This window comes from Pristiophorus japonicus, chromosome 6, assembly GCF_044704955.1.
Source record: "Pristiophorus japonicus isolate sPriJap1 chromosome 6, sPriJap1.hap1, whole genome shotgun sequence".
In the NCBI taxonomy this organism is placed as follows: domain Eukaryota; kingdom Metazoa; phylum Chordata; class Chondrichthyes; family Pristiophoridae; genus Pristiophorus; species Pristiophorus japonicus.
In genome coordinates, this window is record NC_091982.1 from 103,874,150 (window position 1) to 103,891,155 (window position 17,006).

Sequence of the window (17,006 nt, forward strand, 5' to 3'; positions counted from 1 at the left end):
AACTATAATTCATGGTCTTGAACTTGACTAGCCCAACATCCATTTAAAAAGTGACAGAAGTACAATTGTGCTGTGGCGTGCCATTTAATATACTATGTAATAATCGGTGTACCTCAGTGTCAGGATCATTTCTTAGCTGATTTTAGTTTAAGTTAATAAAGTGATTGACAAATCGATTTAGTGCCCATTATTTTAATTCACTCTGATCAGTGACAAATTGCCAAACCGAATTACCGCATTGCTACATTCTCTACAGTTTTCTACATTCACCCAAACCATTAATGAACATGTCTGCAAAGCAGCTCATTCACAGACAGTCTCAATGGTCAGCAAAGAATGCACACAAGAAACAAAATCCTCTCAAAAGATTTTTCTGGCTGAAGTCAACCAGTCAATTGTGTACCTAAATCTCTAGCAGAAGCATGCAACAAAATCAAATGGTCTGAAAAGACCAGATTGGAATTATTTTACACAAATATTACACTGAAATGGATGCACAGCTAGTAACATGTCTTAACTTAAAAAAAACAAACACAAAGTGGACTGGTATTTACATACTGCCGATTCTAGTGCATTGTATGTGACTTGTTCCTGTTCCGATGCATTAACAGAAGCATTGGTGCACGTTAAACAGCCTGTGTTTGTTTATACAAGGACGGCAAAGATAGCTTTGTGCCAAAATTAAAAGGCAAGCTGTACTTTGAAATTGTGCAACATTACCACATCAACGTAATTTCAGTACCTGTATTGGTATCCAAATCTTTATTTAATCTGTTATAACCAGAGAATGATAAATCACATGACACAGATTTTTTTTAAATTTGGATACAAGTGCAATAGTGAGTTCATGTTTCGGAAAATCCAATTTTATTACAGGAAACTCCAGTGAAAGTGACAAAGCGAGTCTTCGTGTTTCTCTGTCCTTTACTCTTTTAGTAATCGCAATGATCTTGTTTGGAGTTTACTTCGCCATAGCCTCAACACTGGAAGCAGACATCCTCTAGCTTATAGGAATTGCCCATACTGTAGGGCATCTCTGGATCAGTCACTTCTACCACTGGTTTACCCTCCAGCTCGATATGCCTCCACCCCATTTCCACCCCCCCCCCACCCCCATCCCCCTCCCCTCCATTCCCCTCCGAGCATTGTTGAAAATCAGCATTCATTGCACAGTCGCCCACTTGATGTTCTTTCCCAATACCTCAAAATTCATGGCATTGATCTTCTCCCTCAATCTCAACATCAGCTGGTCAGTTACTTAATTTGTCCTACTCTTTTCAAGCATCGTGGTGTCCTGCTTCAGCTATTAATCTCAACTGGGGAGGTTTTGCAAGTAAGTACAATCTATATACTAGTCACCCCACTCCCCCCACCCCCCCCAAAAAAAAAAATCATGGGATAATGACCACCTCGATTTGCAATAGGATAATGCTTCTGAATGCCCACACCTTCCTTCCAATAAAGTGTGCAGTGAAACAAGACGGTTTTTTTCTCACATGCTAACCTACACAATGAGCCTTTTGTTCCATAAAGGCAAAGACTATGTTGGGTATCAGATCAGGTTCAATGCATGCTTGGGTCTTTATAATGTTCTCAGCAGCTGTTACTGGATTGCCTTTTTTGGGGGCTAGCCGCCTGCTAAGTCGCTGCAGATCCACACAAGAGCTTGTCCTCCGTTTACTACCACCTGCCATCTCCTACAGCTGCCTGCTGTTATCACTCTTCCCATCCAGGTTTTCTTGAAATGAAACCGTACCCAATATGTGCAGTTTCATCTCATGGTCCAGCCTGGAAAATACATCAGCTTCAGACCCAAGGATTTTGTACAGGAATACCAATGCCCAGCTGGTGCAGAATCTAAAGACCAATGGTCACATCAATTCGCTGGATGGATATCTCCCATTATTGCATTAGTAGGACAAAAAGCAGGTGTAATGCATGTCCAGCATAGCAAATCAGTGATACACTGAGATAAGCCTAACAACAGAAAATCAAAAGGGATAGGAAACAGTATGTTCTCCAAGAAATGAAACCAGCCTAAATATAAACAAAACAGAAAAGGAGAGCATAGGAAAGAGTAAAGTAAAGAAGGACATGGATGGACAGGGGATAGAGTTATAGAACACGAGTGTAAAAAATGGTTAAAATAAAGTGAAAGGGACTGCTATTAAAAATTAGTTAAACTGTCTGTACAGCAAGTCACACAGTGTCTGTAATAAAACAGGGAAGCTGCAGGCAATCATGTGTTGCCAGGAACCAGACATAGTAGGCATTACTCAGACATGGCTACAGAAAAATCAGGACTGGAAATTAAACATTGCCGGGTATAATATATTTAGAAAAGAGGAGGAGGAAAAGGAGGTGGAGTAGCTGTACTTTTTAGGGATAACAATGACAGTAGAAAAAAGTGACACAGCTATCAGCAAGACAGAAATAGAATCCATGTGGATCGAGATACAAGATAATAAAGGATCAATCACATGAATAGGTGTAGTATACAGAACATTTAATAGTGGAAGGGAGGTAGAGGAAGAAATATGCAGACAAATTAGGGAAATGAGTAAAAAAAATATAGAATAATCATCATGAGGGATTTCAACTACCCACATATTAATTGGACAGAAGAGGTAGGTAAAGGGAATAGGGAATGGAGTTCCTACAATGTGTACAGAAGTCCTTTCTAACCCAATATGTAAAATGCCCAACAGAGGAGGATTAATTATTGGATCCAGTAATGGGGAATGAACCAGAGCAGATGAGAAGTAAAAGTAGGGGAACATTTAGGCAATAGTGACCATAATATAATACATGTTAAAATAATAATTGAGTAGGACATAACTATGAAGAAGAACAGTGTAATAGATTGGAGAAAAGCTGATTTTGAGGGGCTGAGAAAATAATTTGGGAAAATAAAATGGACAACAATATTGGCAAACAATGAAGCAGAACAGCAATGGGAAACATTTAAAACGTTGTGCAACAGAGTCCAGGAAAAATATATTCCGCTAAAAACCAAGAACAAGCTAAACACTAATGAGACACCATGGATGAATAAAGCCATAAGGGAAAAATTAAGGATCAGAAAAAGGGCATACATTAATTACATGGACAGCAGGGGAGAGCATGATAAGGGAGAATATGAAGAGATTAAGGGGCCAAAGTTGCACCGCGCTGGGTTTGGGGCACATAATTTGAATTGTGTGAAAACTTAGCATTGGTCGAGATGGGCGGGAGGAAGTTTGTAAATTTGGCACTTTGTTTCCCAAATCGGAGAGCTGCGTTGTAGCGTTAAATGGTCTCTGTGTGGCGCTGGAGGGGCAGTGGTGGAAATGTGTAGCCAATTTTAGATGAATTTCATTCACTCATAACAAGTCACCTGGTCATTGGGCTTCTTAAAGGGGATGCCTTGCAGGTTTGTTCTGCTGATTCTCCTGTTCTTCACAGTCGAGTAGCTGCTTAGTGAGGCCCGTCATGGCAGCTGAGAGAGGCAGTACAAGGGCCAGCCGTTTCTCAGACGGCGAACTGGAGACACTGGTGGGTCAGTGGAGGACGGGAGGTACATCCTTTCTCCTCCAGCTGGGAGGTCCGCTCCACAGCGCTCTCTGGGCAGAGGGGGCTGAAGAGGTGTCGGACACCTCCGTCATTGACCGCACACCCACAGTGTCGCAGGACGTTCTGCGACATCACTCGTCAGGTCAAAGTGAGTACATGTTCCCTCAACTCTTCCCTATGAACCTGTGACCTATGAACCTGTGAGCCTGTCTGTTCCCACAACTCTTACAAGGCAGCTTCTATGCAGACTCAGCAAACCAGCATTTAACTCCGGATGTGCCTACTCACAGTTATTGCCTCATTTGATGCTTTGCTTAGAATCACAGCTACTTAAGCTGCCCATGCATTTCCTCCACATATATAACTGCACTGTTACTCACCAAGCTTCTTTTCTTTTGCAGGCCAAGGTGGCACATAACAGGCTGCAGCAGCAGCAACAGGAGTAGGGGAGCCTGAACTGGGCCAGCTCACAGACCTGGAGGAGCAAGTGCTTCGCCTTATGGGCCTGCAGGTTGCCATGGCAGTGGGTAAGTGAAAACCTTCCTCTCATCCTATCTTCCATTTAAAGCAGAAGGCCTCATCATTTAGTTGCTCCATATTCTGACCACCTTTCTTCCTGCATGCTCACCCGCCCTTCCCTCACCTTAATGCACCTCTTGTGTTTTCAGACAATGCCCGGCCCATAGCCCAGCCTGTGCCTGTGCCCCCCAACCCAATCTGCAGGGAGAAGAAATGGCAGAGCAGGCTCCTGCTCTTGTGTAGATAGAGAGAGAGAGAGAGAGAGAGAGAGAGAGAGAGAGCTTCCACTTGGGAAGAGCATAAATAAAGGCCACAAATGCAAGAAAAGGAATTCAGAAGAAATCTCTTTACCCAGAGAGTGGTGAGAATGTGGAACTCGCTACCACAGGGAGTGGTTGAAGCAAATAGTATAAATGCATTTAAGGGGAGGCTAGATAACCATATGACAGAGAAGGCAGTAAGAGGGTTAGGCTGATGGGGCTAAATGAGGAAAGACGGGAGCAGGTTGGAGTGGAACATAAATGCCATGGAACATGGACTGGTTGGGCCAAATGGCCTGTTTCTATGTCGTATATCCTATGTATATCAATGCCATTGATGGAAAGTTATTAAAAATGTGTTCATTACACAAATGGAACATTTCACATATCAAAGTTCTCCTGATTCAGGAATTGTCTCTTTGGTTTGGAAAATCATTATTTTTTAAGCAGAGTGGGGGAGAAAAAATGGGAAATTATAGATCTATTAGTTAATGTCTGTTGTGTGGAAGCGACTGTAAGCTGTTATTCGGGACAGAATGACAGCACTTGGACAAATGTGAGCTGATCAGAGAGAGCCAGCATGGATTTGTAAAGAATAAGTCACGTCTAACTGAACGAGTTGAATTTTTTGAGGCGGTTACTAACGTGGTAAATAAGTGAGTGTCTATGGATGTAATTTATATGAACTTCCAGAAGCCATTCGATAAAGTTCCAGACAAGAGGAGCAAAAATGAAAGTACATTGAATTGGAGGCAAACTATTGACATGGGCAGGGAATTGGTTGGGAGGTAGGAGAAAGAAAGTTGGAATAATAGATATGTACTCCAATTGGCAGGATGTGACTCGTGGTCCCCCAGGGAGCTGTACCGGGGCCTCAGCTTTTAACGATAGTCATAAGTGACTTAGATGAAGAGAGAGAGAGCCATATATCCAAGCTTGCTGACAGCATTGTTAGCTGGCACAGAAAGTCATGTAAATGGGAGCAGAAAGTTGCAAAGAGACATTCATAGATTAACTGAGTGGGCACAACTGACAGACCGAGTCCAATGTGGGACAATGTGAGGTCATCCACTGATAGAAGGCATCCATTTTTTTTTTCAGCTCAAAGCTAGAAAGTAACTCCCCCCTGACTGAATGCTGAATGGAATTAACCAGCTCTCATCTACACAGATTTGCTAGCTGACCACAGACATAGGGAGCCTCAGCTTAGATACAGAATGAGATCATTTGTACTTGGTCTTGTGCTTGTACTTGTCCAATGCTAACCTCAGGTGAACAAGTCCACTCTGATTAAGTCTGTGACAACGTTGTCTATTTACTAACTCATTAGATGAAAAGGCAGTGGGGACCCTCAGAATCCCGGGAATTAACATGAGCAATTACCATCTCAGCTTTTCTGGACAATCAGATTTCCTCATACTTGAGCAAATTTTCTTCACCCGTTCCTTGATTTTCATCAGATATTCAGTAAAGACAGGGGGAAAAGGGAAAATATTGGTCGTGACCATGCAGTCAGAAGGGAAAGCCATGTGTGAGGGAGCAGGAGATAATACTGCTTTACAAATAGTACTCAAAGTAAAGGATTTCATCGTCGTGCTGGGAGACGGAACACCTTTCCCGCTTCTATCACTCAGTGCCAGTGCAAAGTACAGTCAGATGAAGGGCTAAATCCTGCTACTTTGCTCCAACCTCATGCTTTACTGAAATAAAAACAGAAAATGCTAGAAATACTCAGGCAGCATCCGTGGAGAATCCTTTACTGCACCAATGCGCAGGTTTCCATTTAATACACCTTGTATTTAATATATTTAATGTACCCTTGTATCTCTGTTGCTTAGTGCCAAATTGCAGATAGTTTGATTCCACAAGTCCATGTTTACAAGGAACGGGTTTGAAACTGCCCAAACTCATTTCCCCTCCAGCCAACAGAGGGGGGACTCGTCATTGCATCAGTGCAGACTGAAAAGAAACTTGGCTTGAAGATGTGAATTGGCATGGTGCTAGCTTACGGTGCCACCCAGTTTCCTACCACAGTCAGTATGAAAAGGAAACATCTGAATTTCCTCTATTTGTAAGTTATTGATGTTGGCATATGACCCAGGATATGTAGGGAATGAATGAGAAATGTTTCTGTGCTGCACGATTGTTAAAGTGTATTTAGAAACAATAGACTGACTGCAGCATACACTGTGCCTGCTGCAGCCAGTTCTCGTGGGCCTAAAGCAGTCAAACTAGTGGTTCTTAAAGGGAACACTAGAGACTGTCACCAATAAGATAAGTAATAATTTGAACGTGGGAGCCTGGAGAAACAGGTGTGCTCCATACTGAAACTGTTGGCCGTTGCCGGCCACAGCTCACACTGCCAGCCATAGACCACCCTTCCTCTCCCGATCTTGTCCCCACCACCCCCCGCCCATAGTTACCATAGGCCCAGTGCCAACGTCCCCGGTCAGCCGGCTTTCCTTCTCTTTGCGACTGATGCTCTGCCTCTTGGAGGATGATGAGCACCCCCAGCACACCGGTCACGTTTGATGACGCAAGAGTACCAATTCCGTGTGGTCCTCTTATGCATCAATTTCCCCTTTGCGGTCATTGCCGGGTTCGTGCCAGAATTCGGGCCTGAACCAATTTCTCGGCCCGAAGAGTGGAAATCCTAGGTTATGTAAACAGTTGTCTGTAACAGTGCAGTTGCAGGCACTGGCCAGGAGGTGGTGTTTCAGAAGCCGACCTTCCATCTGATATTCATTAAATGACTGTGGACAACTTGCTAGTTTGACTGAACTGTACAGCAGTGGGGAGAGTAGCCTTCAGCTATCCTTCAATAAGACAATGGAAATAAAAGGTTTCAACATTCTTAGTGAGGCGGAGCAAGAAGAGATACAGAAAATTCCTCACCCCACTCATCGCCGCATAAAACATTTGATAAATTACACTGCTCTGTGAGCACAATCCAAGCATTCCATAAACATGTTGGAGCTGGATGTAAAACATGCAAGTACTGCTTAAAATGGAGCAATCATAAACCACAAACATGCAAATGTGCTGAGAAAGAAGAAAATAAGACTTACTACACAACTAAGAAAATGAAAACAAACAAGGCTGAAAAGATAAAAGTACAAAAGAAAATGTGAAGTATCTCGTACAACCCGCTGAAAAAGCAAAGATAGATAAAATAAGAATGTCTTTTGTTCAACAATATTCATTCGTGAAACTGGCCTTCATATACATATTTTTAAAAATATATTATATAATTTGCATGGACAGTTCAATATTCCACAAACTTTCAAACTGTTGTCACATTTATTTTCAGCTAATGGCAACATCAATTACTATTCACTTAAAGTTCACATTTTGTTGTTGGATTCATGAAAAAAAATTACGTAATGGAAAGAAAGTGTTTGAAATTGTCTCTCTCTAGCTCGCTGGCAAATTTACAGAAGATGGTGCTGACCAAATAAATCATGTTGCCAATATTCACACCACACTTTTACTCAGATTGCATGTCTGACATCCAGTTCTGGATGAGCAGACATTTTCTCAAATTAAATATTGAGAAGACCAAAGCCAGTATCTTTGGTCTCCACGTAAACTGTGTTCCCTAGCCACCAACTCCATCCCTCTCCCTAGCATCTATCTGAAGCTGAACCAGAGTGCTCGCAACCTGGATGTCATATTTGACCCTGAAATGAGCTACCGGCTACATATCCGCGGCATAACTAAAGCCGCCTATTTCCACCTCCATAACATTCCTTGTCTCCACTCTTGCTTCAGCTCATCTGCTGCTGAAACCCTTATCCATGCCTTTGTTACCTCTAGACTTGGCCACTCCAATGCTCTCCTGGCTGACCTCCCACACCTCTACCCTACATAAACTTGTCATCCAAAACTCGCCAACCCATGTCCGAACTCGCACCAAGTCCCGCTCACCCATCACTCCTGTACTCGCTGACCCACATTGGCTCCCAGTTAAGCAACGCCGATTTCAAAATTCTCATCCTCGTTTACAAATCCCTTCATGGCCTTGCGCCTCCCTACCTCCAATCTCCTTCAGCCTCACAACACCCGCCCCCCCCACCCACCGAGATATCTGCGCTCCTCTAATTCTGCCCTCTTGAGCATCCCTGATTATAATCGCTCAACCATTTGTGGCCGTGCCTTCAGCTGCCGCAGCCCTAAGCTCTGGAACTCCCTCCCTAAGCCTCTCCTCTCTACCTCTCTTCCTCCTTTAAGACACTCCTTAAAACCTACCTCTTTGACCAAGCTTTTGGTCATCTGCTGTAATAATTTCTTATTTGGCTCGCTATCAAATTTATTTTTTGTCTTGTAACACGCCTGTGAAGTGCCTTGGAGCGTTTTACTATGTTAAAGGCACTATATAAATACAAGTTGTTGTTGACGTTGATAAATCACATTGCTCTGTAGCCAAGCACAATCCAAGTACCCCAACAAATCAGAACACTAACAATGATTAAGTATGGAACCTCAGCTCTCGACTTGTTTTAAAAGTGCTGAGAGCGCAATCGCTCCTGAACTTATTTCAGTCTAATATGGAAGACACAGTGCACCAGGAGGATGGGAACCAACAAAGATGCCAAGATCTACTGGGTTTCGACAGCATCCTGCGTAGAATGAGCTCGCAGCAGGAGGATACTTACGGAAACAAATTCGTTAAAGCTGATCCTGCAATCTTTATCTTTGTCCCCTTCGATCATGAGGTTCTCAACAATTTCTCTTATTTTGTAGCCAGGCAGTGAAACATTGGCTTCACGGAAGAGATCATGGAGTTCGGAGTCATTAATGTAGCCATTGCTGTTCAGATCTATTGAGATAAACAAAAGATTTTTTAATCAAAAAATCAGAGCAATGACAATTAATGGCTGCCCATTTGGAAAAATCTAAATCTGCTCAGTTTCAGCTTTTCAATGTATCTAACAAATCTCTCAGCCTGTAACTTGGTTAAAAATATCGTATTTAAGTTTACATATGCAAGCATTGTTTATCTGCAAGTATATTTTCCACCAAAATGGAAAAGTACATCTTACTGTGGTATACGTGATGTGAGGTACACTCAGCACATACTTATATCATGATATATATACACACAACTTTTTAATCTGCTTACGTACCACTTTTAACTGCCAAAAATAATTTTTGCTCCATTTTGTCAAACTTCACGAGAACTTTAAACCGGGTTCAGCTGAAAAGTTGATGGTCAAAGATTGGCACTCGTGCATTAATCTGAACTAATGATCCAGAGACAAGAGTTCAAATCCCACCATGGCAGCTGGGGAATTTAAATTCAGTTAATTCAATAAGTCTGGGATAAAAAGCTAGCAACAGTAATAGTGACCATGAAACTATCGTATTGTTGTAAAAACCCATCTGGTTCACTAATGTCCTTTAGGGAAGGAAATCTGCCGTCCTTACCTGGTCTGGCCTGTGTGACTCCAGACCCACAGCAATGTGGTTGACTCCTAACTTCCCTCTGAAATGGCCCAGCAAGCCACTCAGTTGTAACAAACCACTACAAGAAACAATTAAGAATAAAAAAACCGGACGGACCAACCGGCATCAACCTCGGCACCGGCTACAGACATGACAATGGCACACCCAGCAAAGTCCTCCTCACCCAATTTTAGCACAAGTCCCCAGATGTTGGAGAGCTGTCCCACAGACTAGTCAAACAATAGTCTGACATGGTCATACTCACAGAATCATACTTTTCAGCCACTGTCCCAGACTCCTCCATCACCATCCCTGGGTATGTCCTGTCCCACCGGCAGGACAGACCTACCAGGGGTGACGGCACAGTGATATACAGTTGGGAAGGAGTGACTCTGGGAATCCTCAACATTGACTCCGACCCCATGAAGTCTCATGGCTTCAGGTCAAGCATGGGCAAAGAAACCTCCGGTTGATTACCACCTACTGCCCTCCCTCACCGATGAGTCAGTACTCCTCCATGTTGAACACCACTTGGAAGAAGCACTGAGGGTAGCAAGGGCACAAATTGTATTCTGGGTGGGGGACCTCAATGTCCATCACCAAGAGTGGCTCGGTAGCACCACTACTGACCAAGCCCCAAAGGACATAGCTGCAGACTGGGCCTGCGGCAGGTGGAGATGACAACCAACATGAGGGAAAAAATCTACATGATCTCGTCCTCACCAATCTACTTGTCTCAGATGCATCTGTCCACGACAGCATTGGTAACAGTGATCATCGCGCAGTCATTGTGGAGATTGTTATGTATGTAACCCTTGGCAACCTGTATCACATCACCACCAGAGGGCCTACCTGTTGGAGTCCCAAGGGATCCCAGCATCCCTTGGGAGCACAGTATATAAGCAGGCCTCCCACGCTGTACCAAAAATCTGGAGTTCAATTAAAGGAGCTAAGGTCACACTTACTCATTGCATACAGTACTCAGTTTCATCCTTTATTATGAGCATAATAGAGACGAAGTCCCAACTTCACACTGAGGACAGCCTCCAGGGTGTTGTGTGGCACTACCATCGTGATAAATGGGATAGATTCATAACAGATCTAGCAGCTCAAAACTGTGCATCCATGAGGCACTGTGGGCAATCAGCAACAGAGGGATTGTATTCCACCACAATCTGTAACCTCATGGCCTGGCATATCCCTCACTCTACCGTTACCATAAAGCCAGGGGATCAACCCTTGTTCAATGTGGACTAAAGAAGAGCATGCCAGGAACAGCACCAGACCTACCTAAAAATGAGGTGCCAACTTGGGGAAGCTGCAGCACAGGATTACTACTTCTTAGGCAGTCCCCTAGAGTCAAGAATGACTTGCTTCCACACTAAAATGGGCTCTAAGGTGACTGATGAGACCAAAGTGAGACCGACAGTCTCTGTCACAGGTGGGGAAGATGGTGGTTGGAGGATCGGGTGGGTGGGGTGCTCGATTTGCAATACGCTCCTTCCACGGTTTGTACTTGGCTTCCGTGTACTCCCGGCGACTAGACTTGGAAGTGTTCACCGCCTTCTTGGATGAGCGGTCTTGGGCCACGGATTCCCAAGAGTCGGTGGGGATGTTATATTTTTTCAACGAGTCTTTGAGGGTGTCCTTGAAGCATTTTCTCTGCCCTCCTGGAGTTCGCCTGCCATGACATAGCTCGGAGTAGAGCGCTTGTTTCAGGAGTTGAATATTGGGCATGTGGACAACGTTGGCCCATCCATCAAAGCTGATCGAGCGTGGTTAATGCCTTGTGCTGGGATGTTGGCCTGAGAGAGAACGCTGACGTTGGTGTGTCTATCCTGCCAATGAATTTACAGGATTTTGCAGAGACAATGTTGGTGGTACTTCTCCAGTGCTTTGAGGTGCTTACTGTACTAGTCCATGTCTCTGAAGCATATAGGAGGGAGGGTATCACTACTGCTCTGTAGACCATGAGCTTGGTGCCAGGGTTTAAGATCCTGGTCCTCGAACACTCTTTTCCTCAGGTTGCACTGGCACACTTAATGTGGTGTTGGACTTCGTCATCGTTGTCTGTCCTTGCTCATAGTAGGCTCCCAAGGTATGGGAAGTGGTCCACATTATCCAAGGTCTCGTCATGGATCTTGATAATCGGGGAACAGTACTGTGTGGCGGGGGCAGGTTGGTACAGAACCTTTGTCTACATGTATGCTAAAAAGCAGACGTAGCATGCCATAGACAGGGCTAAAGCTATCCCACAAATCAACGGATCATAGCTCTGCAGTCCTGCCACATCCAGTCGTGAAAGGTAGTGTACCATTAAATACCTAGCAGGAGAAGGAAGCTCAATGAATATCTCCATCCTCACTGATGGCGAAGCCCAGCACATGAGTGCAAGACAAGGCTGAAGCATTTGCAACCATCTTCAGCCAGAAGTGCCGAGTGGATGATCCATATCGCCATCCTCCGGAGGTCTTCACCATCACAGAAGTCAGGCTTCAGCCAATTCGATTCACTCCACGTGATATCAAGAAATGAGCGCAATGGATACAGCAAAGGCTTTGGGCCCAGACAACATCCTGGTTGTCGTGCTGAAGAGGTGCTCCAGAACTAGCTGCGCCTCTAGCCAAGCTGTTCCAGTACAGCTACAGCACTGGCATCTATCCGACAATGTGGAAAACTTCCCAGATATGTCCTGTTCACAAAAACCAGGACAAATCCAACCCGGCCAATTACAGCCCCATCAGGCTACTCTCAATCATCGGCAAAGAGATGGAAGGTGTCGTCGACAGTGTTATCAAGCAGCGCGTACGCACCAATAACCTGTTCACAGATGCCTAGTTTGGGTTCCGCCAGGACCATTTGCTCCAGACCTCATTACAGCCTTGGTCGAAACAAGGACTAAAGAGCTGAGTTCCAGAGATGAGGTGAGAGTGACTGCCCTTGACATCAAGGCAGCATTTGACAGAGTGTGGCATCAAGGAACCCCAGTAAAACTGAAGTCAACGGGAATTGAGGGGGAAACTCGCCACTGGCTGGAGTCATAAATAGCACAAAGGAAGATGGTTGTGGTTGTTGGAGGTCAATCATCACAGCCCCAGGACATCGCTGCAGGCGTTCCTCAGGGCAGTGTCCTAGGCCCAACCATCTTCAGCTGCTTCATCAATGACCTTCCCTCCGTCATAAGGTCAGAAGTGGGGATGTTCAGTGATGACTGCACAATGTTCAGTTCCATTTGCAACTCCTCAGATAATGAAGCAGTCCATGCTCGCCTGCAGCTAGACCTGAATGACATTCAGGCTTGGGCTGATAAGTGGCAAGTAACATTCGCGGCATACAAGTGCCAGGCAATGACTATCTCCAGAAGCGAGAGTCAACCACCACCCCGTGACATTCTACGGCATTACCATCGCCGAATGCCCTACCATCAACATCCTGGGGGGGTCACCACTGACCTGAAACTTTACTGGAGCGGCCACATAAATACCGTGGTAACAAGAGCAGGTCCGAGACCGGGTATTCTGTAGTGAGTGTCTCATCTCCTGACTCCTCAAAGCCTTTCCACCATCTACAAGGCACAAGTCAGGTGTGTGATGGGATACTCTCCACTTGCCTGGATGAATGCAGTTTCAACAACACTCAAGAAACTCAACACCATCCAGGACAAAGCAGCCTGCTTGATTGGCTCCCCATCCACCACCTTAAACATTCACTCTCTTCTCCACCACCAGCGTACCATGACTGCAGTGTGCATCATCTACAAGATGCACTGCAGCAACTCGCCAAGGCTTCTTTGGCAGCACCTCCCAAACCTGTGACCTCTACCACCTAGAAGGACAAGGGCAGCTTGCACATGGGAAAACCACCACCTCCAAGTTACACACCATCCTGACTTGGAATTATATCGCCGTTCCTTCATCGTCAAGGAGTCAAAATCCTGGAACTCCCTCCCGAGCAGCACTGTGGGAGTACCTTCACCATACAGACTGCAGCGGTTCAAGGCGGTGGCTCACCACCACCTTCTCAAGGGCAATTAGGGATGAGCAATAAATGCTGGCCTTGTCAGTGATGCCCACATCCCATGACAAATATTTTTAAATCACCTTGAGAGATACCCAAAAAAATTTAAGTTGGTTCAAAAAGTGCAGTTGAAGTACAAACTATAAATCAAGTACAGACAATGGGCTAGACTTTGCATTGTGGTCTATATCGCCCAAAAATGAGCAATATTTCCGGTGTTAGTGATATTTTTTTTTCGGGATTGTCGGAATATTGCCCATTTGAAAACCGCTAGTTTCCATTTTTTAATTTGGGCATTGCCGTAGCGATGTGAAATGGGCATTAGCGATGATTCCATCGTGCAAGGCCAGCGTCCATTCTGCGCATGCATGGGTTTTTTTTGTGATTAACTTTTCCTGCCAATCGGGAGGTCAGGGGTCACCTGCGCATGCGCAGGAGAGAGAGAGAGAGAGAGAGAGAGAGAGAGAGAGAGAGAGAGAGAGAGAGAGAGAGAGTTGTTGTTGTTAGGAAGCTGGTGTGCAGAGTAGCTGAATTATTGGGTTATTGGATTTTAGTTATTAACATGGATCAAATGATGAGATCATGACCAATATAGAGGTGGAGGAGGTTACTGAAGTGAGTGATCTGGGTGAGGTGGGAGAGGAGATGGACGGTAGAAGGCGCACAAAGCGCTTTTCTGAGGAGGCCAATACTGCCCTTGTTGCTGAGGTCGAAAATCGATGGGCATAATTGACCCGGGGTGGTCTTGGGAATACTCCTTTAAAAAATAGCCACTAAGGAAACTTGGCATCCTTTTAAGTTACGTTAGTAACAATTAATAGTGACTTTACTTGGCCTTGAGGTTCAACTAGTGATATAATTGACAGAGCTTATCCCCAGACTCTCCCTCATGGAAAGCTTTGAGGTCGGAATGTGTGGTCAATATTGAGGAGGCTGCTACCATTATGCATTGGGAGGAGAGGGGAAAAAAGTACAAGTTTAACTGAACTAAGGTTTATTGTGCAGTTTTATTTATAAATTAATTAGTATATTGATATCAGACACAACTGTATTTGTGTTTTCTTTCCAAATAAATAATGGCTGATCAATATACACACACTATGAGCCTAAATCGCTACCTCCAAATTCTACAGGTTCAACTCATGTCCGACTATCTATAAAGAACTACTGTAAATTGGCTCGCACAGATAAAGTAGTAACGAATATATCTGCAGCGCAGTGGATGATTTGGAGACTAAGTAAACATGGTTTGTAACTCAAGCTATGTAACATATGCAAATGCAATGAGAGATATATATATATATATATATATATATAAAAAAAGAACTATCTATGGATCCATATCTCTCCTCATCCCACAATTATGTTCATATGAATGAAAGTGAATGAAAGAGAGACAAATCAGATCATAAGTCATGGTTCCTGTTAATAAAAAACCCTCAACGTGTATAAATGGGGAACAATTGTGAGTATGAGACAGACTGGCGGGAAGTCTTTGAAGTGTGACCTGGGACAGCAAGTCACATTTGTGTAATGGAAAAATAAGCTGAAGAGTCACAAGCTTTTCCAAAGCAGAGGCAGGCTCCTAGAAAACTCTGAAACCAGCTGTAGCAAAGCCTGCTGTATGTGTGTGTGTAGGTGTGTGAATGAGTACGTGAGCTCGCGCTTATACTCATTCACACACCTACACGCACACACACAGCAGGCTTTGCTGGCTGATGGCAAAACGAGAACAATGTCCTCCCCAAAGATCTCCCAAGAAGGAGGAAGGGAAATGTTGATGCACATTAACCCTTACTCCCAATCTGTGCACAGTATTAATAAAATATAAGTGGCTACACTGAAATCACTGAACCGTGCATTTATATTGTGCCAGTATGCCACCCTACTATGAAAAAAGTAGGTGGGTTTGATTAGTTGACTTTGTGGGGTGCAGTGGGAGTGGGTACTACCGATTCTGCGCTATGGACACAGCACCCTAGCTGTGACATGCAACAATAAAGTGAAATGAATAATTATATCGACTGGCAGTGTTGAGAAAAATCAGAAGAATTGGTTTTGAAGTTTATAATGAGAGGGAGCCAGACAACTGGCTGGTCTTTACAATTTAAGCGGATACAGTTGAAAATTTCACAGACCTACCATTATGCTTCACTAAAATCCGTGAGATATCACTAATCGATTAGATGAGACAAGTTGTAACTGTTGTTTATAGAACCTCAAAGCACCATAGTCAGACACTGCACGTCACTGGATGCTCCTCAACTAATAGCTGTGTTTACATAGGTTACTGAACACAGTTTGCTTTGTACGGTCGGTAAGGAGGCAGCAACAATCCAAGAACTACTCACCAACTTTTTTAAAAGCCTCTTTGAGCTCTTCCAGCTCATCCTTGGCAATATGTGTTACGACGTCCATTTTCTCTACTACGTGGATAATCCGACTTCAGGTTACTGATTCAAAGCTGGAGGGGATGAGAAGAAAAATTCTTAAGACTGTAAATACCTCATCCTTGGTTTGTTATGCCTTGTGAAACAAAGTGGTGTGTGGGAACTTGCCAACAATCTCTTGCTATGCCTAATATGAACATAGTCCCATGGCATCGCAATGTTCTGGGAACCACAATTACTGTGCGAGACACTGCCCAATACTAGAGCAAAAAACCACGATCTGTAGGACAGGAATACATTTCAGGGTCACAATTTTTTAATTTTTTTTTTAAGTATTTTTTTTTTTTAAAAAGCACAATAATTTCCAATCTGCAGGAAAAACATTCAGAACAGAAAATATCTTCGAAACATCTTCAGGACTCACATTTAATAAATAAAATCAATCTGACCTCTAAATGACCCAAAGATGTACCCAAGAACACTTGTGTTAGGAAGGTATAGCCGTTACAGGTGAAGTTACACAGTACAGTGCACCTGTCATATTAGAATGAACACACCTCCCAAAGAGATCAGCAGTGCGAGTACACAAACAGTGCTCCTCCACTGCACAAAAAGCACAATGTTGGTGGACTCTGTCAAACTCTTTGAAGATATTCTTCATCATCATCATAGGCAGTCCGACAAATATCAAAACTGTTCAGTAGTAGGCTTTGGAAGGTAACATGTTGAAAGCCATAATGGATTAAGTCAGAACTTTTGAGATAATGGAGGCGTTAACAACAGCGTCTACAACTCTGCAAAACAAGAGTGCTAAAGTGGTGGT

General features: G+C 43.9%; 1 protein-coding gene across 3 annotated transcripts in view; it reads right to left on the reverse strand.

Annotated features, from left to right (window-relative positions):
* The window catches only part of LOC139265746 (plastin-3-like), a 123,420-nt gene that overhangs the window by 52,989 nt on the left and 53,425 nt on the right, over positions 1-17,006 (reverse strand). For all 3 annotated transcript variants that reach the window (XM_070883090.1, XM_070883092.1, XM_070883091.1), the window contains exons 2-3: positions 16,145-16,257; positions 8,987-9,150 (exon numbers count right to left, since the gene is read on the reverse strand). In XM_070883090.1, the coding sequence (XP_070739191.1) occupies positions 8,987-9,150; positions 16,145-16,211 (231 nt within the window). In that variant the 5' untranslated portion in view covers positions 16,212-16,257. The remainder of the gene's footprint in view (positions 1-8,986; positions 9,151-16,144; positions 16,258-17,006) is intronic.